Source organism: Rhyacophila brunnea, unplaced genomic scaffold (assembly GCF_057557595.1).
Source record: "Rhyacophila brunnea isolate RB1 unplaced genomic scaffold, BYU_Rbru_1.0 scaffold_3, whole genome shotgun sequence".
Lineage (NCBI taxonomy): Eukaryota > Metazoa > Arthropoda > Insecta > Trichoptera > Rhyacophilidae > Rhyacophila > Rhyacophila brunnea.
Window position 1 is genome coordinate 14,275,244 of NW_028232965.1, and position 27,875 is coordinate 14,303,118.

General features: G+C 33.3%; 1 protein-coding gene and 4 non-coding genes across 7 annotated transcripts; all 5 read left to right on the plus strand.

The window, feature by feature from the left end:
- The first annotated feature begins 1,724 nt into the window (after positions 1-1,724).
- Positions 1,725-1,797, plus strand: TRNAR-UCU (transfer RNA arginine (anticodon UCU)). The gene has a single exon. It is a non-coding gene; the product is annotated as a tRNA-Arg (tRNA).
- Positions 1,798-4,566: 2,769 nt separating this feature from the next.
- Positions 4,567-4,639, plus strand: TRNAR-UCU (transfer RNA arginine (anticodon UCU)). Its single transcript has one exon. It is a non-coding gene; the product is annotated as a tRNA-Arg (tRNA).
- A 10,270-nt stretch (positions 4,640-14,909) lies between these two features.
- Positions 14,910-14,982, plus strand: TRNAR-UCU (transfer RNA arginine (anticodon UCU)). The gene has a single exon. It is a non-coding gene; the product is annotated as a tRNA-Arg (tRNA).
- A 627-nt stretch (positions 14,983-15,609) lies between these two features.
- TRNAT-AGU (transfer RNA threonine (anticodon AGU)) lies at positions 15,610-15,683 on the plus strand. The gene has a single exon. It is a non-coding gene; the product is annotated as a tRNA-Thr (tRNA).
- A 722-nt stretch (positions 15,684-16,405) lies between these two features.
- Positions 16,406-27,847, plus strand: eEF5 (eukaryotic translation elongation factor 5). 3 transcript variants are annotated; one of them, XM_085952364.1, is made up of 4 exons: positions 16,406-16,898; positions 18,156-18,439; positions 22,313-22,511; positions 25,885-27,847. In XM_085952364.1, the coding sequence occupies exons 2-4, from the start codon at positions 18,231-18,233 to the stop codon at positions 25,954-25,956; spliced, it is 480 nt and encodes a 159-aa protein (XP_085808490.1). In that variant the 5' UTR covers positions 16,406-16,898; positions 18,156-18,230; the 3' UTR covers positions 25,957-27,847. The 3 variants fall into 3 exon arrangements, with proteins under 3 accessions (XP_085808490.1, XP_085808488.1, XP_085808487.1); XM_085952362.1 differs by having other exon boundaries at positions 16,406-16,507; XM_085952361.1 differs by having other exon boundaries at positions 16,406-16,439.
- The last annotated feature ends 28 nt before the right edge of the window (positions 27,848-27,875 follow it).

Genomic DNA, 27,875 nt, shown 5'->3' on the forward strand with positions numbered 1-27,875 from the left:
TTCAGCACACGAAAGAACACGAATTCTTCAAATAGATATCAACCGGTACGACGCAAAGCGGCCCGAAATTTAAAAAGGCACCGATGATACGTAGCACCTGTCAAAAATGGGAAATCATATTCTGGGTGCATATTTATTTTCAGTGAGAAAGCTGATCTTTTCTCATTTTGCTCATTTGTAAAATTTGCGCAATTCAAGATAAGTGTTAAAATTGCGCAATTATTACTGTTTGTATTTTTTTTATTTTCCATTCGGGATTTCGGCCTTCGGGATTTCGGCTTTCGGGATTGCGGCCATTCGGGATTTCGGCCATTCGGGATTTCAGCATTCGGGATTTCGGCTTTCGGGATTTCGTCCCGCACCCAGATTTGAGATAAAATTTTCTCTTAAATTTTAACTAGTCGAACCCTTGAAATTCAGTAATTGTCTGATAATGTCATAATGGTTTACCTAGCAAATAACTTGATAAGAGTATGTTGACCGTCCGATAAATATTCTTTACCTCAGAGCCAGTATTCTGTTTGTAGGTAGATACGATTATGCAGAAAATTAGCACAGCATATAAAAAAATACAGATTTTATACATAACACTCATGGCAAATAATTGACTTGTTGAGTCTATTCATAACATAAATCTAACATTCCTAAAATGAAAAAGCTGAAAGTCCATAGACAACAATAATTACTAACGATATAAAAATCTTAAATATTGCGCTTATCCAAAATTGTTATTTTTAGACTTCGACAAACTAGCTCCCAGAGATAGATTAATAGTTTACCTTTTACTTCCAAAGCAATCTTTTATTAAATATTATTAGTTATGGAAAGGAAATGCAAGGCTATGAAGAAAATGTAAGGTGTGAACCTACTTGAGTGCTCGTTATTTTTGTCGGAAAAAATGATATTATATTACTAGTTGGCTGTCATGTATGTCCTAAAACATCGGTTGTATAGAATGGTGGTAACCATGGCCCCCACAAATGGGGTGCTGACAGGGCTCTAGCCTGGGGGCCCGGGCTTAGGAAGGGCCCGGCGTGTCGAGTCGACCAGATACACGCATCACAAATTCTCACTAATAGTATAAAAGTCGCCTGCGGCGCTTTTTTCCTTTATTAATATTTATTTAAAATTATGTGGTTGGATACAATTTTTAATTGTGTATCGATACTCGACAAATCCACAATTCAAATGGATGTATTAAAATTTACAAAAAAATACTAAATATACACAATAATTTTACCGCGTACACCATTTAGAAAACGCTAGGTAGTAGAGTCACACTGCCATTATATTTATCGATTGGTAGGGGGGTCCGCCAAAGATCCTATCCTGGGGGCCCGCTTCAGGATGTGGGGGCCATGGTGGTAACCATGTGTATTTATGGTCAAATGAAAAGGAAAACTAAGGTTAAGTTTCACAAACCCATATAGGTACTATTTGAGGAAAATTCCTAATCCCTAAATTTATCAAATAAAAATTGCTGTAATTGTTCTGTCCCAACAAGGTCCGAACAATTTTCTCCTGTGATCGAAAAAACCTGATGAGAACTCGGCTATAAATTAATATTTATAATTTATTACATTGTATTCATTATAATCTCGTTAATTAAAGCATCTTTTACATATTCCGTTTTATTGAAAATATTGCAACATTGTGCATTTTTATAACGGTGATAGCATTGTTTCTTAATAAATTAGTTTTCATATTACTTTATACGTTTCCATGTCTCTTTGGCGCAGAGGATAGCGCGTTGGACTTCTAATCCAAAGGTCGTGGGTTCGATCCCCACAAGAGATGAATACCTCTTAGCAAGGTTTTAATTATATGCATTTTTATGAAATTTTTCATTAAAACATAATGATTAAGCACTGTTTCTATTATTAAACTGATATAATATAACCATACCTGTCGCATGTAGAAAATTGATCCCACTGTGGTTTCTTTATCAAAATCGCTGAAACAAAATCCAGTATGACGGGTATATTTTTATACAACAACCTACCAAACTTCTTAACATTATTGTTCAGTTTATATGAAAATTAGTTTGTGGACGAGGTAGAGATAAGATAGATTATTCTTACATTGCGACCTCGACGAAATTACTTTGGAAGGGTGTTAGTGTCATTTCAAAGTAACGATACCAACACCTAAATGAGTCGCTTGCACTGCAACAAGAATCTGACACCATTCTATCTACATAGGTCATTTTTTTATTTAAATTTCATACATTCAGGCTCTCTATAGATGACGGTTTTTTTTAAATATATGCATATTTATAATATTTTTCATTAAAACAAAATGATTAAGCACTATTATTTTATAATTATTAAACTAATACAGAACCAAACCTGTCGTATCTAGAAGATTGATCTTGATATGGTCTCTTTATCAAAATCGCTGAAACAAGATCCAATTTGAAGGGTAATTTTTTTAAACAACAACCTACCAAACTCTATGGAAGACGTTTTTTTCAACATCTTTGAATGAGCTAGATTTTGTGTTAAGTACTTTAATTTTGGAGGTTTAACAATAAATTGTTGGTAGAAGGCAAAGACGTGTCAAGCGGGGGTGTTAGAGGTGCGGATCACCGACGGGGAGATTCAGGGGGCGGTAAAAGCCCGAGAAAGATTTTTTTTCATGGTTTTATTGATTGAATCTTATGAAAATAAATGAAATTTCAGCGTAATAATATATTGCCTATTACCGAAGGGCGGCAAATCGATGCGGCGGAAAGGACATGCCAAAGATCAAAATTTCCACGCGTTTTCTAACTGACACCACTGCGTGCCACTAAATGCCGGGAGGGGTGAGGCAAAGCCATGGAAAAAGTTGCCTGATGGCCAAATAATCCGGGTACATAAAAAGGTATTATTGTGTTTTATTTTAATTCATTTGTGCAACATATGGTAAAAGCATATTAGAGAGCAAGTGCTGGAGATATGGTTCTAGAAAATTATTCAGAGAAATTAACCGTAATGGTTTTTAATCATTATTGTAGATTTCTAACACCCAACCGCCAATTCAATTAATCACTTAACCCTGCTGTGCATCTCTAGTGAAGGAGCTGTAAATACCAGCTAGCTAGAGTCTAGACTTAGTTTTTACCAACGACAAACAATACTTTTTGTAGTTTTCATTAAATCTATAATTTTTTAAAGATCTTTAAAGCTATACTCAATAAAAGACAAATAGATACAGATTAGATAGATTAGTATTGTTATATGATCAAAATGTGTGGAGATTTAGAAAATTATTGTAAACGAAGCATCTCTCCGATTTACTCCAATCGAGCCTACCATTTGCCAGGTTCGGACCTGAATAGTTGAGAATGTTGAAATGCATTCTTTTCTTGTATATCTTACCAACTACGAGTAAAACACCGATGGCGTAAAAAAAAATGAAAAATAAGGTTTCACAAACCGAGGCGCGCACGCAGAAGAATGGTTGGGCGGGTATATTTTCAAAAATATCCATATTATTTTGTTATTGATTTATAATGCATGGGGAGGGGAGGGGGTTAAGAAAATCTAGCAGTTGTCAAAAACTTCCACATTTTTCCTCCACTTACTATTTATAGTTTCTCGTCGCTTCAACCGCGGAATACCGCACATCGATACATCCCCCAAACTCTGACACTACAAACTTTGAATTTAGAGATAAAAGTCTGACCTGGACGTATAATTGAGAATGTTCACCTACGAGTAATTGCGAGCTGTCGCATCCACAAATGTTTATCAAATGCGTGTGGCTTAATGGTTATAATTATTATTGATACGCTTGATGCCCCAGATAGTCGCACCAATTTATGAATGCCGCGGGTCTTCCAGTGGCCACATGTCTTGCGTGTCGTAGAATTCCGAGAGGAGTGTAGTCAATCCGTTCATATGCTGTTTGATAGCCAAATCCTCCGGGTCGCGATCGTTAGTGATGAGGCCCCGACGAATAATAAGAATAAGTAACATTCCATTTACTTAAATAATTTGTATTTTTCCTTTTCTGGGCGGGGTCTGGACCAGAACCTATAACGTCACAGGAGGATCCCTACTGTTCCCTACCCCTGAATGTAACAATTAATTATTATTAATGTGAGTTTTCTCTCCCAATAATATTTATAATGACTAATGAGGATTGCAAAATTCCAGAACCTCTGTGACGTGGCTAAAATTGACCGGCTGGTAATTGCGGAAGGTGAGCCTCATAACAATGACTAAACTAACAATGCCTAAAAACTAATGTGAATCCCGATCGCTCGAATTTCGGAAAATCTCGGAAAATCCCCACGAATTATTATTTGATAATATTATTCATATCTTAGAATTAAAACCATTGGAAACAATCGCAACCTTACTGATAAGTTTACATGTAAATACCTAACTCATAACTGTTACCTGCCGGCTACAGCTCGACTATAATAATGTTTATTATTCATTATTACATTGTCTTCATTATAATCTCTTCAATTATTTTTTTATATAATATATTATCGTGATGTTTCAAATACTGCAACATTGTGCATTTTTGTGACGGTGATAAAATTAATTTTCGTATTATTTTGAACATTTCCATGTCTCTTTGGCGCAGAGGATAGCGCGTTGGACTTCTAATCCAAAGGTCGTGGGTTCGATCCCCACAAGAGATGAATCCTTCCTTGGAATTATTGTATTATGCTTCTGGCTATGTTTTACAAAGTTTTTATTAGCTCATATTCTTGTTTGTCCGGTGGTTGTTTTTCCGGTACAAATCTTGCAATCGATTTTTAACTAATTTCCCAACTAGCTAGACATTTGAAACTTTTAGAATATATTAGAACACGATGCCAATGCATTCTTTTAATACTTTTAGCCATCTTTAAGCATAATTGAATTCATTTTCAGTTCATTCTATTTTGTATGGAAAGTTATTTCAGAAAAATCCGTAAAAAGTAAAAGACTGTTATTGGTTGCTAAGGCGGTGGTCCCAGCAACTAAATTATTAATATATAAATCAAAATGAAATGTCAAAATGACATTTCACTATTCTATATTTTGTTTGTTTGTTTGTTTTTATTTACTTCATATCAAGTACAAGTTTGAGCATATTGAGCATAATAATTCAACAGAAAATTTTAAAACGTTGTACTTATATAAAAAGTTCTTTTTATCTTGTAATTGTTATAATATCAGCGCTCGGAATGTAGCAGAACGCCCTGGAGCGCCGTTCCGGTTCGTGAATTCCTCGAGAATACCGTTCCGTCTCGTGGAATCCTCGAATATACCGTTCCTTCTCGTGGAATCCTAGAAGATAGCAAGATGTCTCGTAAAATTCTCGAGCCTCATCAGATTATTTCATATGGCGTTCCAGTTCAAAATATTTTGAAACATAATAAAATAATTATCTTTCTATTAAACAATGATTTTACTGGTTGAAAATCCCTGATTATTGTTCCTACATAATATATCGATACAAATGGGTGCCACAATTAGCCAAGTTAAAATTTTGTTCTTAGAAATGCATCGAGCTAGATATATTTTACCCCAACAATGCATTTCTAGACAACCCATGTGTCTAATAATAAAAAATAAAAAAAAATATTGAAGAAAGCACTCTTAAATTTATTGCTCTCTCCGTTTTCTTAATAAGACAATATGATAATATAATAGTATATTATTACAACAATGTTTTTTTTCGAGCAGACAAAATCACAAAATACATCATTTATTTAGGGTACCTGGTATTATGGGTATAGATTATAGAAGGACGTAAGGTAGATGGTTTGTGAAATACAAAAGTATCATGATGCAATCAATCCACTTTTCGAATATTCACGTCATTCTTATAATAGTAATATATACAATGGAAAATGTATTTGGCACTCACAAAACCATTGCAGGTAGGTATATATTATATTATAGTAAAATTAATAATGAAAATAGTTTTTTATTATTATTTAAAAATTATCTTGGTTATGGCATGCCTTCTAAAATTTTCACGTTTTTAATACTAAGCTTAAAATATATTGCATACATATTTAAAAAAAGAATTTTCACCTATTTATTACTAAGCTTAAAATAATGTCGACATTGCATATTTTGAAAAAAATGTATTAACCCCTCATAAACCCCTGCAGGTAGATTGTTTATGAAAAATGGTAGTGCCTTCTACAATTTTCACCTATTTATTACTAAGCTTAAAATAATATCGATATTGCAAATTTAAAAAAATGTATAGAACATAGAACCCTGCAGGTAGATTGTTTTTGAAAAAATGTCAATGTCTTCTAGAATTTTCACTTAGCTTAAAATAATATTCATATCGCATATTTTGAAAAAAATGTATTAGGCTGTCATAAGACCCTGCAGGTAGACTGTTTGTAAAAAAGGGCAATGCCTTCACCTATTTATAAAATAATATTGATATTCCATATTTTTTAAAAAATGTATTAGGCTCTCATAAAATAGAGCTCATAGATAAGGTAGATTATTTCCGAATGAAATATAAAATTATCATAATGTCATCTACTTTTCAAATATTCACTACATTCTTATTGATGCACTGGAAAATGTATTAGGCACTCATAAACTTATGTAAGTATATTGCTTTATAATCAATTAAAGAAAATTCTTTTTGATTTTTTTAATAGTACCTACATGGTAATGGCAATTTCTTTTAGAATTTTCGCATTCTTACTTAGTTTAAATAATGAATAATGATATAGGCGAATGTATAAAATCCCTGTAGAGTGTAGGCAGTAGATGGTTTATTAAATACAAAAGTAGGTATCATGATACTAATTACTTTTAGAATATTCTCCACATTCTTATAAAGGCACTGGAGAATGTCTAGGCACTCATACAACCTATGCAGGTGAATATATTGTTTTTTAAGTTTTTTTTGAAGTTACACTTCTTTTGGCGCGTTTAGGAAAACAGGTCAGAGTGTATTTTTCGCGTGTGACCGGCCGCGATGTAACACATAATGTTTATAATTTATATTGCATTCGGGTTGCGTAATCCTTTGAAATATTTATCGTTGTGTTAGGCGGATTCAAATTTGTTTCTGTTAACTTTCCCAACGTTAGATATTCATAAAACTTTATTTATATTGGAGTGTATATTTATATTTCATTGTATTGATTGTGTATCAAGATTTGAGGCTATATTTATGTAAGTATTATTTATGAGTAAGATTATATACTTATCAATAAATAAATAAATTTTGTGAATGTTGAGTTGGTAAATAATTATTATTATGATTATATTCTTTTCGGTCTCAGGGGTTCATGTTAAACCAGCGGCGCTCCAATAAGCGACTCTTTTCCTGAATGTGTAATTTAATGAGATAATTAAAAAAGTAATAGTAAATAATATTAATAATTACGGAATGAAGCAATAAAATAATTTCAAACCAGCGGCGCTTCCAATAAGCGGTGCTTTTTCTGAGTGTGTAACAAGATAATTAAAATACTATTATTAAATGATATTAATTATTACGAAACGAAGCAATAAAATGATTTTAAACGAGCGGCGCTCCAATAAGCGGCCCTTTTTTTGAGTGTGTAATTTAACAAGATAATTAAAAGAGTAATAGTAAATAATATTAATTAATACGGAATTAAGCAATAAGATAATTTTAAACCAGCGGCACTCCATTTCAACTTCCTACCAATAAGAAAAACAAATAATTTGGATAGTTCGATGAACCAAAGGAACACTTTTATTTATTTTGTGATCCTGATTCTAAATCACCATACCAGAGCTAGTCGAAGAATCTAGGTCTAAGTATGCATAATTAATAAAGAATGCTACATTCGTAAAACTTGTGTATTAATTGAATACCTAATTTTATTAAATTAATTTATTATGATGTTCATACTGTACTCTTGATGCTTGAGCTCTTGCTTTTTCGTACATGTTGGATTTTGATTTGATTAAAAAATAGTTTTATCAAAATATTTCCAATTTACTAAAAATCAGAGCTTTGAATAAAGTAGCATGTGTCTTGTCTGTATCTATCTCAAAGGCTGTTTGAGACTATCACGGTTGTTTGTCATCGTAATTGATTTTTGGGTTTTCACCGCATGGACTTCTTCCTTCTTTCCTTGACGATTCGGGCTAATTGCAGTGCAGAGGCCATTATCAAGAGATATCATAATATCATAATCAAACATAATAATTATATTATAACATATCGAGGAAAGAAGGAAGAAATACACTTGGTAAAAACCCAAAAATCAATTACGACAAGGTATCTTTACTCATGTTTCCATCTACACTTAGTTATACATTTATAATTTATTCAAACTACTGACGAACCCAATGGGAAATTGTATTGGTTTGTCCATTATTTCATGTATTTTTATGTTTTCTACTCCAATTAGATTCATATACTTTTAGATATTTATATTTGTATATTAATGTTATGATTTTGTAAACGATTTCGTAAACTTATATTATTATATATTTTGATGTCACAAACAACTGATTCGGGCGAATGTGGTGATGAAAATGTTTTATAAAGTACATTATGTAAAACCGTGATATTTTTGTATTACAGTTATTATATCGAATATTGCACATATTTTTTGAAAACATATTGAGCGTTCCGGTTGGTAAAATTTTCTATTTCGAGTACTGTAAATAATAAAGCATCAATAGGTATTGATGCCATAAGTATCGAAAGAAAACTTATCGACATATTATCAAAACAGAATATTATTATAATAAAAAGTATCGATATAATAATATGATACTTGAATCCTCTGTGAAACCGTTGTAAGTCCACAAACCTGCCAATACCTGCACACTGAATGATGATTGATGACGAAGCGTTGACAGCTGAAGGTGACCATGTTTTCGGAACTTAGCAGTTCCGTGAGGTTCGTGTGAATATTATCTTTATTATTACCAATTCACCATACTAAAATCATTACCTATTGTATTTGTTATCAAAGATGTAAGTATATTATGACTTCTTTTAGAAACAGTCCAATTTTTTCCAGCCCAGTTTCGTTCTTTGCCAGAACACCTGTTACAGTAGCGGATTTAAGGGAAATGGGGGCCCGAGTCACTGACTGATTTTGAAAGCCTTCACGATAATCATAATCACAAAATCATTAATTGTAACTAGCTACCAACGTGTCTAGTAAAAATTCTAATTCTAATTTTAAATAATCTACCTCTTTCTCAGAATCACATCCTATAACTAAAAATAATTATGTTACGTCAGCGATGACACATAATATCATTAGTAGTTCTTTTATGTGCATATTATACGTTTTACGTATCACTGTGTAGTGGTTATGTTATAGGCCCCTTTGATTCTAGTTGCAGGGATTGTGTTATGTTTAGGGTAATATTGTAGGTATACTCATTATGAGAAAATTGGTATAATTTAATTATTTATTGTACCTATGACCAGTTTGAACTGTTTCGAATTTCCTAATTTATATTTTCTGACGAATCGATTGCGTTATCTGGATCAAAGAAAATCACTGCTAAGCTAGTTATCACAGCTATATAAATAAGTTAGTTTCCCGCCATTGCAAAACAATATGGCGTAGGTCGTACTCGTAGAGTATCTATCTATACGATTTATAACTTTTCACTTTTTTGCACTTTTTACTGCACTGATACGCCATATTTGCCTGATTACCTGGCATAAAATTAGAACAAATGATATTTACTTGTATTAATATAAATGTAGTTATAATTAAATAAATATATAATATATGTAAAAAAATATTTTTAGAATATATTACACAATTTTCATCCTAGAGCCGGAGTGCAAAGTTATGAAGTGGCAACTCTACGACCTTAACATTGACGATAGAGTTTTTTATCAGATAGATAGATATGTATATACTTCAAATTTAATGTCAACTGGAGAAAATGCCACCTCCACAATTTGGACGCCTCCATTATCTACACAAGATAGCTTGATCAATATCGCTATAAATTCGGCTCTGCTTCACATCAAGTCGAAGCCCTAGCACATTTCGATCCCCCTTTATGTAATCCAAATAAATAAATAATAAGATGTTATCCACGTCACATAACGATACATAAATGTCACTCGAGGTTACATCAAAGCCCCTTTCTGCAGAAGATTGTATAATACTTGGAAAATATGCAAAACAATTATATTATCCAAGCAATAGTAGGGATATCTAAATACGAGGGTGGGTCAATAAGTCCTTAGAAAAGCCGACAGGTGGCGCGACTAGTACTGTAAGCGGTTTGTTTTCATGCAGCGGCACTACCGATTCAGTATGCTGCGAAGTTTCAATCAGATTGGTCGGGTTGTTGTGTTTTTCTCGTACATTTAAAAAAAAAATTTGCTTGTTTACAAAAATGGAGAAATTTGAGTTTAGAGCTGTTATTAAACATTTTAATTTAAAAGGGTTAACAGCAAAGTAAATAAAAAATGAGTTGGATTTAGTTCACGGCATATCTGCTCCTTCACTTGCAACTATTTATCACTGGTTAAATGAATTTAAACGTGGTCATACATCAACAAAGGATGAACCACGCTCAGGACGTCCTGTAGAGGTGACTACACCAGAAATGATCAATAAAATCCACGATATGGTGTTAAGTGACCAAAGATTAAAGTTGAGTGAGATAATTGAGGTTACAGGGATCTCAAAAGGTAGCGTCATTTCTATTTTACATGACAAATTGGGCATGAAAAAAATTTCTGCAAGATGGGTGCCGCGTTTGCTCACAGTCGACAATAAACGCAATAGGGTGGTGGCCTCTAAAGCCCTGTTGTCGCTCATGCAACGCAATCCGGATGAATTTTTTCGTCGCTTTGTGACTGTAGATGAAACATGGATACACGACTATACTCCCGAGACGAAAGAACAGTCAAAGCAGTGGATTGCGAAAGGCGAACCATGTCCAAAGAAGGCGAAAACCGTAAAATCAGCTGGTAAGGTTATGGCTACTGTATTTTGGGATGCACGTGGGATTATTTTCGTTGACTATTTGGAAAAAGGAAAAATAATAACAGGGGATTATTATGCATCTTTATTGGACCAGCTAAAAAACAAAATTGAAGAAAAACGGCCTCATTTAAACAGGAAAAAAATCCTCTTTCATCAGGACAATGCCCGTGTTCACACATGTTTACGATCAATGGCTAAAATTGAAGAATTGAAGTTCGAATTGGTCGACCACCCACCGTATTCGCCAGATTTAGCCCCCAGTGACTTTTTCCTTTTCCCAAACTTAAAAAAATGGCTAAGTGGACAACGTTTTTTTTCAAATGAAGAAGTCATCGATCGGACAAATGCTTATTTTGAGGACCTTCCGAAAACTTATTTTTCTGACGGTTTAAAAAAAATTGAGAAACGTCTAACCAAGTGTATTGAGCTCCAAGGAGATTATGTTGAGAAATAACAAAAAAATACAAAAATAAAAACTGTTTTAATGCTTTTTTCTAAGGAATTATTGACCCACCCTCGTATTTATCGTGAACATTGATTTGAGAGGTTTACAACAAGTACCTACGACTTTTACATTTCTAATAAATATAACAAACTATTTTAATAAGGAATAGGTATACATAAACATAATAGTATTATACCATACACTATACGGCAAGGATTACTAACATGGGTCGCTTGGCATATCGAGTGGGTCGCGAAATATATTCAATACTATCATTTTTTTAATAATAATAAACCCTGGTATGCAGTAAACAGCGATATCAATGAGGAGTTTACGGAGTGAATTAAACAGGCCCCATTTTAGAAAATTTTAAAACATCGTTCATTTCCACTAATTTCACGTAAGTGTAAAATATTATTGACATCCGAAAAGAAGTAGAACAACGTGTAGCGAAGGGTGAAGGTAGGACAGTGTTTCCCAAACTTTCGACATCTGTGTACACCTTCTATAATTTTCGTAACACTGAGTACCCCTCGTCAAAAAAAAATGCATATACTTTAATAACAATGAAAATATATTTATTTTTTCCTTTTTAGTGCATAATCAAAAAAATAATTAACGAAAAATAAAATTCATTCATAATAAAATATAAATAAAAGTTATATTATAAATAACATTCATTATAATCAATGAGAAGATATTATCTATATATAATCTATATGAAGTTGGAAAGGCAGGATGTATTTCAGGACTTTCTCTGTTAAAACTGGATACACATGTTGCATTTGCAATCAGAATGATGTTAAAGTACACTACTTATATGTATTTATTTTTCAAGAATCCATCTGAAGCTAACTCCAACAATTGCTCTTCTTCCGCATGCGATAAACCTTTTAGCATGGATGTTGTATTAATGCTTTTTGCACCAGGGGCAGCCAAAGCCCGGTGCAGCGCGTACCCCCCACCATACTCTTCCCGTACCCCAGGGCGTACGCGTACCACACTTTGGGAAACACTGAGGTAGGCTGTTGATCCGCAATAATTATATAGTGCATATTAAACTTTGTTAGTCATTCGTATTTGTTTTTATTGAACTAAAACTACACTTTACAGAATATGGTGTTGGCCAGTTATAAAAAAAAAAAACCCTGCATACCAAACCATAATAGTTTTGGTATACTTTCACTCATTCATACTTGTCTTATTTGTTGCCGTTGGATTAACAATACATATAAGACATATTAATTGTTGGTTCATTTTATTAAACTACACATTATTAAACTATAATACATAAAATATTATCATATCTACGATTATACAATATCCAAAGTTATGTATGATTTAATTGCATAATTTGAGATATTTTGTAGATAAACGAGTATTTTTTGGCTATTAGATATCTTTTATGGCTCGGTTTTCGCAGGGTTCAATTTAATTTAAAAAATAACCAACACCATCTGTAAATTGTAGTCTTATTTCAATGAAAACAAATACATAAGACTGACAAAGTTTAGTGTGCACTATTTAAGGCGGATCTTCACAGCCTACCTCCACCCTTCGCCACTGTATAATATATAGTAAAAACTGTAATCATGCTATAAGATCAGACGACAGATACTTACTAGAAGACTTCTGTATCTGACTTAGTCAGGAATCAGGATCTCTCTAAAATAGGAATGAATGGTAAACAATAACACGTCGTTTAGCACACGTGGAAAAATCCCTCCAAATCGTGTTTATTGTATACGAATATTTTTACCGTAACCAAGAATATAACACAAACTATACATGTGGGTCTATTCTATACACAAGGCGGCTATCGACGGTAGTTTATCATAATATGTATGTATTGAGGCGGTTAATTGTTACAATCAGTTAACCATCTAAACTCCAAACTGCTACTACGTCTAAGCCGCCGATACCCGCCTTGTGTATAGAATAGAATAGACCCACTACACAATATCATATTAAATTAAATTACACAATAAGGATTGCGGAAGCCGGTGTCACTAAAGGCTGGTTCGGACTGGTCGAGTGATTTCGTCGAGTGGCGTGTGATTTAGCTACTGTACAAGTTGCTTGTTGGCGAATTTATAATCTGCTTGTAAACTCGCCCAGTGTCATCATCGAACAAGCTAACAAGCAGATTATAAACAATTTCTCGAGAAAAGTTGAAAGCCGGTCAACTTTACACGCTACACGCTGGCGTGTGGGCCTACTGCGTCTGCGCAGTAGAGCGATAGTAGCGACCTCCCAGTAAAAAAAAACGAACTACTCAATACGTCCTATCAAAATAGTACCAAAAATGGCGGTATCAACTCGATAGCTTGTTGGCTTCCATAGATATTGGCTTCTGAGCGAGTGGAAAGTCTTGTGTGTGTCATCATCACAATCGCACTAGCTGACTCGCCTGCTTTTAATTTCGCCAAGAAGCAGCTTGTAAAGTAGCTCAATGTCATTGAGGCTTAACTGAAAAAGTGTCCGAAGACAGTACATTAGTAAGTGATGTGTCAAAATGAATAGAGCACAACGTAACAAAGAAAAAATGAACTATTTTTTTATTCAACGGATAATTCACAAGATTTAAAAATATATTAATTTAAGTAATTAAAAAAAAAAGTTAATACTTACCTTCATATACCTTGGATATAATTGGAGGTAGAAATTCCACAACAACTAATGAACTTGACTAAACATAATGTGTTCAGACTAACTTGTCTCGTGCCTTGTTTAGTATTTAGTGAGGTGGTGGGGGTCGCTATTCGACCAAAAAATAGAATAACATGGATTGACTCGACTAAATGGTTTTACTAAATTACTCGACCAATCCGAACCAACCTTTATGTCCACTCTTCACTCCGCCTACTATTTACTGCAGCTCATCTCGAACCCCTGCACTTTCTTGGATAGGTACATTGCTCATGCCCAGACACTCAACGCCATGAACACAAGCGGGTCTATTCTATACAAAAGGCGACTATTGACCGCTAACGTGCTAACGTGATAATGTGTTAGTATTTGTTACATACATTTTATATTGAAATATTATAATTGTAATTGTATTGTAATCAGTTAATCAGTCGAAACTGTCTCTCTCTCGCTCTCTCTCTATCGCTCATGCTCTAAATTTTAGCACAGGCAGGGGGCATGCCGTTAAAATATATCATTTATTGCAACAATTAATACCGGCTAATTATGATTGTTACAATACGTGTTAATAATTTGATACAAACATACCCGAGTTAGCGGTTTTAGCGGACGAATGCAGCCTTTTGTATAGAATAGACCCGTTGGAGCCAATGAATATTATCAGTACACTGTAAAATAAATAATGTGAAATAACGAGTCAATAGTGATTTGTAATAATAATAAATGATAATATATTAATTGTTTAATATCATAATATTTTGTCAGATATAATAATATTATAATATGGTCACTGTAATTAATTGAATTTATTAGTCGGTTTAATATGACTCATCAATTCATCAGTAAACCAGCACCTAGTTGCGAGTTTTAAAATTATTAACTCATTGTCGTGTCCCTTTGGCGCAGAGGATAGCGCGTTGGACTTCTAATCCAAAGGTCGTGGGTTCGATCCCCACAAGGGATGTACTATGTTTCCTCACGGAAATATTTTGCTGAATTATTTGTGTTTTTTTTAATGGGTAATACAAAATAGAGATTGCTAGTGAATCTAACGTACCTAGGTATATGTTTTATAACATAACATATCATATAATATATTATTATACTCATATAATATATTATTATAATAAGTATATCATTATTATAGGTACTCATAATCATATTATTATACCTTTTGAATCCAAGTTAGGTACCTATACGTTTGTTCTAAATAATTAAAATTATTAAATAGGTATTAACCTACTAAGTAAGTACCTACCTATCACAATATATTTCAATCACATGGACCCAAGAGATAAATTTAGAAACAAAGTCGTTCATCATAAATATTGTATTACGGACATAATACCTACATAATAACTAGGTAAGATAACCTACCTATCGTTATTAAAATTTAGAAACAGGTCACTCAATCTATTTATGTTTTTAAAAATATGATTATCATATTAATTACATTACTATATATATATATATACCTAACACAATAATTATTATTTCGATAATACCTACATACTTAATTTAATTTTTAAATTTTATTATTTAAGATATAAATAATATATTTTTATACAATATATTTTTCCATGGCGGAAAAGGCGCCGTGGCTTAGTTGGTTAAAGCGCCTGTCTAGTAAACAGGAGATCACGAGTTCGAATCTCGTCGGGGCCTGTCCTCTTAAAATGGAGGATTCTCTTTTTTTAGTTTTAAAATAATATACCTATTCTGTTTTAATTTTTTATATACTTAAATATTTTTATTATTAAAAGTAATCATTGATAGACACAGGCAACTAACAGTAGTAACAGTACATTACTAAACTTTATAATATTATTATCTAGGTAGGTATGCGGCGACTTGAATTTTCCTAATAACCCTAATCATTTTCAAATAAAATGCGAATGACAATTAAACTATACAAATTATGGATTCACATCATTCAATGATCGAATCCATAGTTAATAATATACAATATAATAGAATCGTAGATTTGACGCAAAATGAGTGACGCTATGAAACATCCCGCCAAAACGACATAAACGTCAAGGTGACGTGTAAATATAGTACCCGCAGCGCGATCTAGACAATTTTGTATGAACTATTGCACATTCACAAATCATGATAAAACAGTTACCTCACTAAATTGTTAAATTGACTTAGATTTCAATTATATATTTTTGTACAATTATAAATGAGTATCGACATGAAACTTTTGTCTTGACATCAAATAAATATGTTTTAATATTTTATTGGTGTTAAATATATGAGGATTTATCTTTTTAAAGGTATCGTCCATTATTTAAATGTAGCCGCGTATATCGTTTCCGGTGATTTTGATTTTGTTGGCCCCGTCGCAGGAAATGAGTCTTAAACCTGCTACGCAGGCGCAACAGGGCCTTTCGGTTGAAGAACCCATCTTGGTCACATGTGAGTATCGATAAATATTTTACTTTTACTGTGATTTTGTTTGTACTTACCTGTGCTAATTAATCGCTGTAAGTATTCTTCGTCCGTGTCTGTATATACCATAAATATTAAGCGAGTGATAGTGATTATTCGTTGCAGTGTAATGTTTTTGTAGACAGTTTTGACCGGCTGGTTTGACTTGACAAACCACGTCTTTTTTTACCAGCGTTCCGGCTCTTCTCGAGAAAAACGGAATCTCACCATAGATATGGTTGAATCTTATGTTATGCGTGCTTTTTAACCGTTTACAGTGCTCCGCCACCTTTTTTCGGTTATACATACTCTTTGAAACATCTGCTTGTGTATATTTATCGAGCCACATGTCTGTATTTCATTATATCGAGAGGTCAATATTTTTGACTATTTGTGAAAGTTTATAAACATATTTCCTGCTAAAAACACTTGATCGAAGATTACACGGTGCGTAGTTGAGTGCGTCTCTTGAAATAGTGATTTTAGTTATGGCGAGTCCCCCCAAGACATGGTTGAAAAAAATAACCTCATCGGCGTGCTAAATTTATATTCACGATAGTACTGTTCAAAAGTGACCATTTCATTGTTCGTTTTTATCTAAAGAAGACACCTTCAATTCTAGTGACAATTTACATGAGGTCATCCGGATGAATTCCGTTTTAGTGTTAATGCGATGTTGTTGACATGTTTTTAAACTAAAATGATTTTATCGGACAATAGGACGTTCCCGGTGTCAGATAGAAATGTGTGATATATACCTACTTAGGTACATTCTGAAAAATTTAAGCTTTCGGAATAACGGGTCTAACAAATAAAACTATCAATTCAAATGACATGGAATGTTTTGAATAATCTTCGGATGACAGCTTCAACTCATAAAAATTTCCCACATAAAATAGTGTCACTGCAACTCCAATGTGCCTTCATTTTTTATCTGACTAATTGTAACTCTTCGACATTTAGTTTGAGTTAAATATTTTCCATTTAAGATACTGACATATTTTCTGACTTCAATGATACTATTCGGTACATTGATTATTAGTATGTAACCTCAGTCTCATCCGAAACCTATATTTTTGCTTACATATTACATTATGATGATGGGGCAAATACTACTACCAGCACTGCAATTACTATAAGCCAATGGCTGGTACGGAAATATGGAAGAGTGGGCACGGCATCAAAAAAATAATTTTAAGCACGGATTACATGAGCGGACTCATGCCAAACCCTCCGGAGCGATGGGAGACATGTCATTTTGAATCTTTTTATTGAGTCATGAGCCAAATATAAATATTTCATCAGTCTCCATCCGCCCGCAACGTGCTCTGTCAATGTTAGTTCGACATTCCCATTAAAATGTTGGTCGCCTGGCTTTATTCATAATTTTAAGAAACAAAAATAATGTGCCAGTAAATACAAACAATGGTTTGCGATGACATTTGAAGCAGCAAAATATGAGGGCAAATTGTTACAGTGTAGCCACCATGCTAAACAATAATTGATATCTTTGGTATACTTATAATTTTTTAACACTAGCAACGCATCGTATGTAATGAACTAATCAAAATTAGCATCATGACATGAAAATGGTCTCTGAATTGTGTGATATGCTGTGGTTGGAGTGAATCTACGCATCTTCTTGTGTAATTTAAGTGTAAGTGCAAGATCGGATTGTTAAATAATATTTTTTTTTTTTCACAGAGCCATCCTGACCACCCGGTAGACGGTTTAGGTACATTTTAATAATTAGATAAGAAGTAATTCCCACATACTAAAATGTCTGATATGGAGGATACCCACTTCGAGACCGGAGATTCCGGTGCCTCGGCCACCTTCCCCATGCAGTGCAGTGCCCTGCGTAAAAATGGCTTTGTTATGTTAAAAGGACGCCCTTGCAAAATTGTGGAGATGTCCACCTCAAAGACCGGCAAGCATGGACACGCCAAAGTACACATGGTCGGAATTGACATATTCAATGGAAAGAAGTAAGTTTTCTTTATATACCTATGTCTTTACGTTGGGTATATGTACTCATACAGGGTCAGGACTACTTATATCTAATTTTATAGTTGGTGTGACGGATTAATTGGTTCCCATACAAAGCTAAGGAAAGGATTGAATAAACCAGTCATAGTGTAGTCTTTATTTTATAAATTTAATGTACAGTAGAACCTCAATTATCTGGATTTTTATATGATACAGTTTCACAGATTATCAGAAAAGTTTAAATTAGTATATTGTGTTGCCTGATATCAAACATCGTTAAGTCCGCTGGAATGTGAAACTGAAGAAAATGAATGCAACCTATGAGGTATTATAAAATGATAGAATCTAGTGTCCGTGTCCTGAAATTTGGCCATATCACACTTCACCGTGAAATGTTGTTTCGGAAATATATGACCGTATATTATCACATTCGCGGACACATGTTAGTGATATACACATACATTATGTTGTACAGTACAGGACATCTATAGACGTTCTGTCATATCGCACTTAAAAAAAACGACGTCTATAGACGGCGTGTCCGCGAATGTGTTTAAAGACCGTCCAACCTCTTTGGGTCGTTTAGGACTGACAAATTCATGTCTAAATAAAACAACGGTTCTTGTCGGTTTACACTTTACAGGAAGCCATCAGCTAAACAAATTTTGAAAATTGCCAATATACTGGATTATTTGTTGGGTTAGGTTTTCATTCTTAAATTCATGAATTTTGCCAAAATCAGCTATAGTATACGGTCATCTCTTTCTGACAAGAAAGGTGAAATGGTTTACGTACAATTTACATGTAACCCATGACAGCTATAATAAAGACCTGACTAGGTATTTTAAAAAAATATTTGGTACAAGTCGGTTATGGGGAAGCCAGCGGCAAACACATTTTGAAAATAGCCGATATACTGGGTTATTTATTAGGTCGGGTAAGTTAGGTTAGATTTTCATTTTTGAATTCATGAATTTTGCCAAAATCGGCTACGACAATTAGCACGGTTCCCGCCTGGCTTTCCCATAACCGACATGTACCAAATACCTATTTTTATTTTGAATGAAGTAATTTAGATAAAATAGAGATGGACAGGTTTGAAAAAAATATTGTGATTTGTATAGGTATGTGATTTCATTTGTACAGTGGAATTTTGTGGGTTTAAAAGTTTGAAATACATCAAACGTAATATGCAGATTTTCATTCTCTATTTAAGGCATATAAATTTTTTTTTCAATCTAGCTTGACGACGTTTGATATTAATCTACTCAATTAAGGTTCTACAGTAATTGTTCCATTGCACTTTAATTGATTAGTTCTAACTTCAGTATTGATTTTATACTTAGGACATAATTTCTCAGTTAATTTTCTTTATATTCCTCTCTTACCCGAGGTTTTACACCGCTGTGCACAACCTTTTCTATCAATAGTGCCAATTTATCAATTTCATAATAATTATTCACTGGATGCAAATTGAACGATGCAATTTCTCCCTGAAACTTATTGTCAAATTCGTAATGTTTTGTTTCATAGTGACTTTAAATATCACACTTATTTTTACCTTTATATTGAATAAAAACATATCAGTCTGTCCACTGCAGTATGCGAAGGGTGGAGGTAGGCTGTTAAGATCCGCCATAAATAGTGTACATTAAACTTTGTTAGTCATAATATGTAGATATTTGTTTTTATTGAACTCACTACAGTTTATAGATTAAAATTCAATGAAACCTTGTGAAAACCTAGCCATAATAGTTTTGGAATACTTTAGCTTTAGGCAATATGAAAAAATTGTGCACACTTTTTCATTAATATTTATTTGTTTTCATTGCTTCATTCAATATTAGGTATATTACACATTGTTAGTTCATTTTATTAAATTCAATTGATTGTATTAAGGCTATACCTCAGTTGACGCACGGTTTAAAAAGATCGTGGCTAGGCGATGCGCGGGTCGCGGGTGTAGATGACGCATGCCAAACGAAATATAATTTGTCATAAATCCAAAATGCGTCCATTTATTGTTCTAATAGTGACAATAATAATATATTCATTCACATGTTTTCTTTTTAAAGTAAATGGGTAACGTTTTTAGTCATCTTTACACGATTTAAGAATTAATACCCCCGTCGCCATCACGTAACAAATTGACGTGTTTCCAGCTCGACGTTCTCTCTCCGAATGGTAGCGAGTCCAAAATTTTGTCGCGCCTATTGTTGAAAATTATTTGCCGTTTCACTGATGTATCGCCTTAATGTTTCATTTAATCAGTATAATGTTGATTAAGGATTTATTTAAGAATTCTTTCAAAATAATTAATAACTAGTGAAAATTTCATCATCTGGTCAGGTTTTCTATATTTTCTAATTATGTTGCAGTCCGTCCAGTGTACATGATAAGTAACCACAATCTGCTAAATATTAAAATTGTTGTTTTAGCACAATCTGACATTATCTCTTGGTAGTGTCTAAATTAGAGGTCAAGTAGATACTTACACACTTTTGTATTACTATTTTCTTTGTATTCACTACCATAATTATTATATAGAACTGCTGGAGTATTATTTTGTTATAAACTTCGTGAATATGCTAGGTTTACATGTTATGTAATGTTGAAATATTTGTCAAAACATCACCGATCTCGTTATTTTACATGGTGTACTTACCACTTTCAATATTGCCACATTTGCAGCATAGAATTCACCTTATAAACCCACCCATTCAGTGTTACTATCTTTTTCTATAATGATTATAGAACAAAAGTGTAAAAATCGTAGTATTTTTGAAAAAAAAAACTAGTGCAGGAACATTTATCGTCTTGAATCCTTCAAAAATGCAATGAAGGCATATTTTACGTATGATTATAGTATGGTTGTCAACACTAAATCGAAAGTGCAATCTGATAAAATTAACTGGAGGTTATGTTTCACCTTTAAGAAGTATATAAATTAAATTTCCTTGCAAGCCCCTCTTCTGCAAGCTGTTATTCGTAAGCTTCCCTTCATTTATACAATGTCATCATATTGATTTAATCCACCGAGGGTTCAGCAGCTCTTTCTAATCTTCTAAAAACATACCGCATAAGTGTAAAGTCTGATAGTTTTGACTGAAAGCAATGCAATAGACTTCGTGTAAGAACAGTTGAAAATAGTATCAGCAACAATAATACATTTGCACTCTATTCTAGGACGTCTTAGCTAAGGCTGTGTAATGTCAGCATACCTGTATTTGGCCATTCTTTATAACTACGGCCGAGGTGTCCTTATCCGTGTGATGAAAGAATCAATCCAGCGAGCCTAGAGTCACTTGTCCGAACTGTATGATTGTTGAACTCGTGCTATAGGTCACTCGCAGACTAATTTGAATCCTTTTCAAGCCCTGGATTGAGCACACCTTGTTCTCTCATATGGAAAGATGAATTGGATTACAATCACGATAAATAGAACAGATCATTACCATTTACATTGAATATTTACATAAACAAAAGGCAGGAAGGACTGTTTATTTTTATCATTCGGTTAAAGTATTTTGTTAGATTATTATATCTTACTATTTATGTAACTAGGATTATAAGATTATACAAAATTATAGATATGAGTTACATGCTTAGCCATAATATCAGAGTATTGAATATTTATTTATAACCCAAAGTTCAAAATGTAACACTGTATTTTTTTTTTATTGATTTGCTTTGACAGACTGAAATTAAATGTGTTATTTTATAATGCTTCATAGGAAAGTTCTGCACAACGGTCTCTAAAATTTTTGAATAAGTCATTATTTCATTATATTTATTTGATGTAAGTGGTTGCTTACTATATAAATCCATAATCTTTTAACTAATCTTATCGAAATCCTTCTTCCCTCTTTCAGGTATGAAGATATATGCCCTTCCACCCATAATATGGATGTACCCCATGTCAAACGTGAAGACTACCAGCTGACGGATATCGACGATGGCTACCTCACATTAATGGCCGACAATGGAGACCTCCGTGAGGATCTTAAAATCCCCGATGGCGATCTCGGCACACAGCTGCGCTCAGATTTTGAAGCCGGCAAAGAACTCCTCGTAAGTGTACACTGACACTTAATTACGCATCACTCCTACTTTTGGATTAGGGAGATGGACTCAATTTTTCTAATAACACATAGCCTGCATACATATCACTTCCCGCATATTATTTTTCAGTCAAATACATATCTGGGAAATTTATTTTGAATAAATTGTTTTAGCATGATATGTGAATTAGGCCAAAATCAATTTTCTTTCAATATGCCTACTTAAAATTGATATTATTATGGAAGTACCTTGTTTATTTGTATTGATGTGAATGAAAATGGTCTGAAAAAAATTAATCATTCGTTTTTTACTACCGGAGTAAACTTATTTTATAACCAATTCTTTTATTCAACAAATAATTCGGAAGATATGAAAATGTAACATTCTATATATTAAACAAACATAATAAATGTAATTTGAAAACATCTCATGCATATAGGTACCTACCAGAAAAAATATGACACCCGACAGGAAAGCAGACTGGTGCGAATCCAGCATACAGGTTCAAGTCCCATTGGGTGTCATATTTTCGCATGAGATGTTTTCAAATTAGTATCTTGTTATTTCATAACAATGTTTGAGTTTTCCCATTTTTTATTACACTCTTACAATCATGCGAAACTGATGATCATGTAGTTGTCAGAACAATTAAGGTCCTACTGTATGGCAGTGTATGGATATCGGGGGGGGATGAATTGTTGTTCTTACCCCCGATGTTATGTTTAAGTTCTGAAGGTTGCTTGAGTATGTGTGACATAATATGTTCGGGCAGTGATGAATAATACACGAGTTAGTATCTTATTGGTTTTATTTTATGGTAATAATGTTCAGGTAACACGGCATTAAGAAATAACTGTCACATTGATTTTAGTTTGAGTTGAAAGGTTTACATTATACTTTGGAATTTAGATAATATGGTGAGAGACATGGAACAGTGGTGCGTGTCAACTACATTATAGGAAGACTCAATGACAACTGTGTCATTTCCGTTGTATTGTTGTCTATGGTCTATAAATGACCATTGACAACAACATGACAGTTGTAGGGTTATACACATAGAGGTATTAAATTAAAAGAGGGGCAAGGAATCGGCTTTCTCATACAGCTGAATGAAGCAGGCCAACAATAACCGATAACTTACGAAAAATAGCGACGCGATAAAAAAAAATCAGGGCATCACAGAGGATTTACTTTGGTCATTATAATGTACCCATATAATATAATGTTAACATTCAAATTTTGCCACAACTTGATTACCAGCCCGTCCCACCATACTTGTTCGCCATACTAGCCGGCTTCACCATACTTTCATATAACCTGCCGCCCCTAGGTTATACATATACAAAACCTCTACATGGGCTCGAGTGCAATTTTTTCACTTCATAATGGATGTCAAGTATGATGGCTGACAACCATGGTCGTGTAGGTCTTGACGGCTCACGCACAGTTAAAGGGTTAATGAATTGTGTCCTAATTTTTTGTAACATTTATTATTTCGATGTGATGTCGTCAACCCGCCCAAATGGCAGAAGTAAATGGTAACAGCTTCATCATTTTTGCTCATTTTGGGATTTAATGATCGAAGCCAAACAGCCGATTTTAGAATGTTGTCATCTCGACACGAGCTTTACGTAGGAAAATAATATAAATGTATAAGCAATTGGGCCACACCAGTCACTCATTGTGCTATTGTATCAACTGTATTCAAAGACATCTTTTCTTGTTTGTGAGGACAAGAAAACTCTGGCAGTTTTTGAGATCATTAATAAAACCTGGGAGGTTTGAAATTTATTGATGCCGCTTATGGTGATGCCCATTGGCACAAAAATCCACTGTTGGTTATGACTACAATTAACTTAGCTGATATGGCGATATAACGTCATTGGTCACACATCCCCTCAAACCAATTGGTTGACCGATGAATGGATTTTTACAGGAAACATCAAAAACTATCATGCGCAAAACTGATGCGTATATATTATTACAATGAGAAAAATATTGCTCTCATAAAATACAAGCGATGATATTTTAGAAATTCTTTATTGAAAAGAGCGAAATTAATTATTAGACAGGTATTTGTCAACTTCATGGTTTCACTAGCTTTTAAAATATTCAAATTTATTTATTTACATATATGTAGTGAACTTGCAAGGCTCACTATATAGTCAGGCTGTGACACGAAACTGTAAATTTTTAACATAGCGCTAGTTATTGCTCATACTTCAAATACAATATGGTAAACTATTTGTCGACAATGATAATGGTTTCATATTGAAATGAAAAAAAGTGGTAATATATTAATTAATTTGAAAGAAATATATCAATGGAAATTTTCATTTACTGCGAGCAGGTTACCTCATTGCATTCGAAAATAATCAATATCTACTACTAAGTAACTCGCAATTCAGTCCCTGGCCTGTTTATAGACGGTTTTTGGTATATTATATGATTCTCAACCAAGTTCCATGGATCCCTGGCCTTGGTTTTGTCAAAATTTGCAAGTTTGCGACAAGGTACAAATTACCATCTTTTTGTAATTTTATAATATTAAATAGGTATGTAATCATGGTTTTCATGTGATGGTTATTGATCATAAAATATTTTTTTTTGTAACCAGCAGGCCAGAAGTAAATAGGTCCCATGAGTAATATATTTCAAGGCTTCTTCGAAACAAAAAAATGTTGGATTCACTGGTGTATATGCTAAATATAATAATAAATTATTATTTACCAGGCACGGCCTAAAATGAAATTTATCACAGTATGTGGAAAGTCAATGTATATCTGCCCATTGTTACTGTAACAATCATCGTCGGGCGCGTGTGATAATTTTAACTTGACTAATCAACCTCAAATAAACCTACAAATGTGATTTAGTGGCAGGTGTTGCCAAGTGACACATTTTTTTATTGCAAAGATAAATAGCAAATCACCTATTCTTTACATGTATTTTGGTTTTCACTCTTGGGAGTCATCTGCAATTTACATACTATTTAGATGACTTTACCTATTTCAAAATGACTCATATAATCTGCTACATATCCTTCGTCTTACTAATTTTTGACTCATCGGTACCAATACTCATGCATCTTTACTATATTTTGAATAGTTCTACACTACGAATTATAATGTATAATGATAAAATTTTGTTGATTGACTAAAAATATAGAGCATTTTAACCAGTTTTTGATATAAGCCCATGTGTAAGTAAGTGGCTTAGCAAATTATAAATTATCATTGTTACTGTGCATAAGTTAAAGTAGACGAATGTTGAGTGCAGTGTCCTCATTGAGCAGTCAAATACCAAGTTATAGTAAGTTGTAGATCTATATTCTATAAGAACCATTGTAATAATTTAATTGAATTGACTTTTTTCCTTTCAGTGCACTGTGTTGAAATCGTGCGGTGAAGAGTGCGTCATCGCCATAAAGGCCAACACAGCCTTAGATAAATAAACACTGCTGCACCTGTTGAGGAAGAGCGCGACATCAAAATAAATAAACAATAACACTTTCATTATTGTAATGATAAATTAAAAAAATACAAGGACTGGTCTTTTATAAAAAATATATAAATAATGACAAAAGAAGATGGAAGTATTTGTGTGCGGAAGTGAGAGTTGGCCGAAGCCGTATGTGTTTTCTCATCATCAATGTCGTTGCCCCCTATTAATTGCCTATTAATATCCCGGAGACGACCTCCAGTCTTCTCTTCCGTTGGGCGTGGTTTAGGGATAATAACATGTTGAGACAATCTAAAATATATCCATTGTCAGCTTTGTTACCAAATGTTTAAGCAATTGTCTGAAAATAAATATATTATTATCACTGAACGACGCATTGCCGTCTCTTTAAACTAAATGTATTTATATGTGTTTAACTGTAATAATCACTCTTTGAAAATACTCCTGACGGATTCGTGCTGGAAAGGGTTCCATAGAACAGTAATAGTAGGTTTCGGAGAATTTAAAACTCATCTGTGCATTTGCAGACATGCCAATATTCACTAAGATCATTGTTCAACCGTACACTTTTTTTGTGAATCGTTATATTATTTTTCATCTGTTACTATCATTCTATTTCAAAAATCTTAACATTCATTATTTGTACCTAATTAAAGAAAATTGCTTTAGGCTCGCTTTAGGAGCTTATGATGGAATTTACTTGTGTTGAATTAGTGTGTTCAGTTTTAGGTGTCATAAGAACAAACTTTGGTGTGATCATAAGTCTTACTGAGTATCATGATGACCTTTGATTTTGCTGTGAATACATACATTCATTTGCATTTTAAAACTTATCACTGGAACACCAATAAGTGGCTTTAATATGCTTTGTTTGGGTAATACTATTTTTTAAGGGGTATCGCTAAATAACTGAACTTAACATTGGTATTGGAAATTGGCATATCTGCAATCGAGTGCTGCAATGATGCGGCCTGCCTAATCTCTTGGTTGTTCAATGTGTATGGGGACTATGCTTTGGTAGTCTTGCTTCGATCTCTGGTTATACGCATTGTGGCTCAGGTGTTTGTTAAATTATCAGGATATGATATTGGAAATGACAGTTATTGAAGAGTTTATAAATAAATAAAAAAAAGAAAATCGAAAAAAAAACTATGAAGCATTGATATTTTATGGCCGACTTATTTTTATGCTAATTTTTATCATGCTAAATTTTCAAAATAAAATAATTTGTTTCTTTACTCTTGGACTTCATGCCCTGTGCTTCTTTTATATTTTTTACAGTTTACTTCCGCTTTTACTGAGCGGACAGTGACTCCCCCACCATGGATAAAATATTATAATGAATGATATTGTTGGAATGACTGGTGAATGAATTTTACTTTCCGGATTGTTCTCATGTTTTCTAGAGAAAATCTGGTATAGATAATTAATACCCCAAGATTACGGTGACTGCAAATTAGAATATTTCAATACTAAAAATAATTGAAGGGTGATCGGGTCACCTAAAATCTTTTATTGGATACTGCAGAACTGCCCACGGAGACTATGACACGCGGACCGATAGATTTTTGTCAAATCAAAATAAGTTTACTTTTATAGTTATGGCAATCGACTATAATAGTGATGGCTTTGTGAATATCGTTGAAACATCCGTACCTACACCTCTTTCCTTGCCAGCTTTGCACAATATAATATTATGGATTTAGTGTGGTTATGAGATCACTCTTCAGTAATTGTTTAGTATAATGCATTTTAGAAACGTACAGGAAATTTTTATATTTTTGTTAGTTATCATTTACTTAATTGTAGTACATTAATTGTATATCGAAAGAAATGCTAAGTAATAATAAATTATAATAAAATTATTGATCTAATGAATCTTATACAGTGTTTAAATTGATGCGCGAGTAG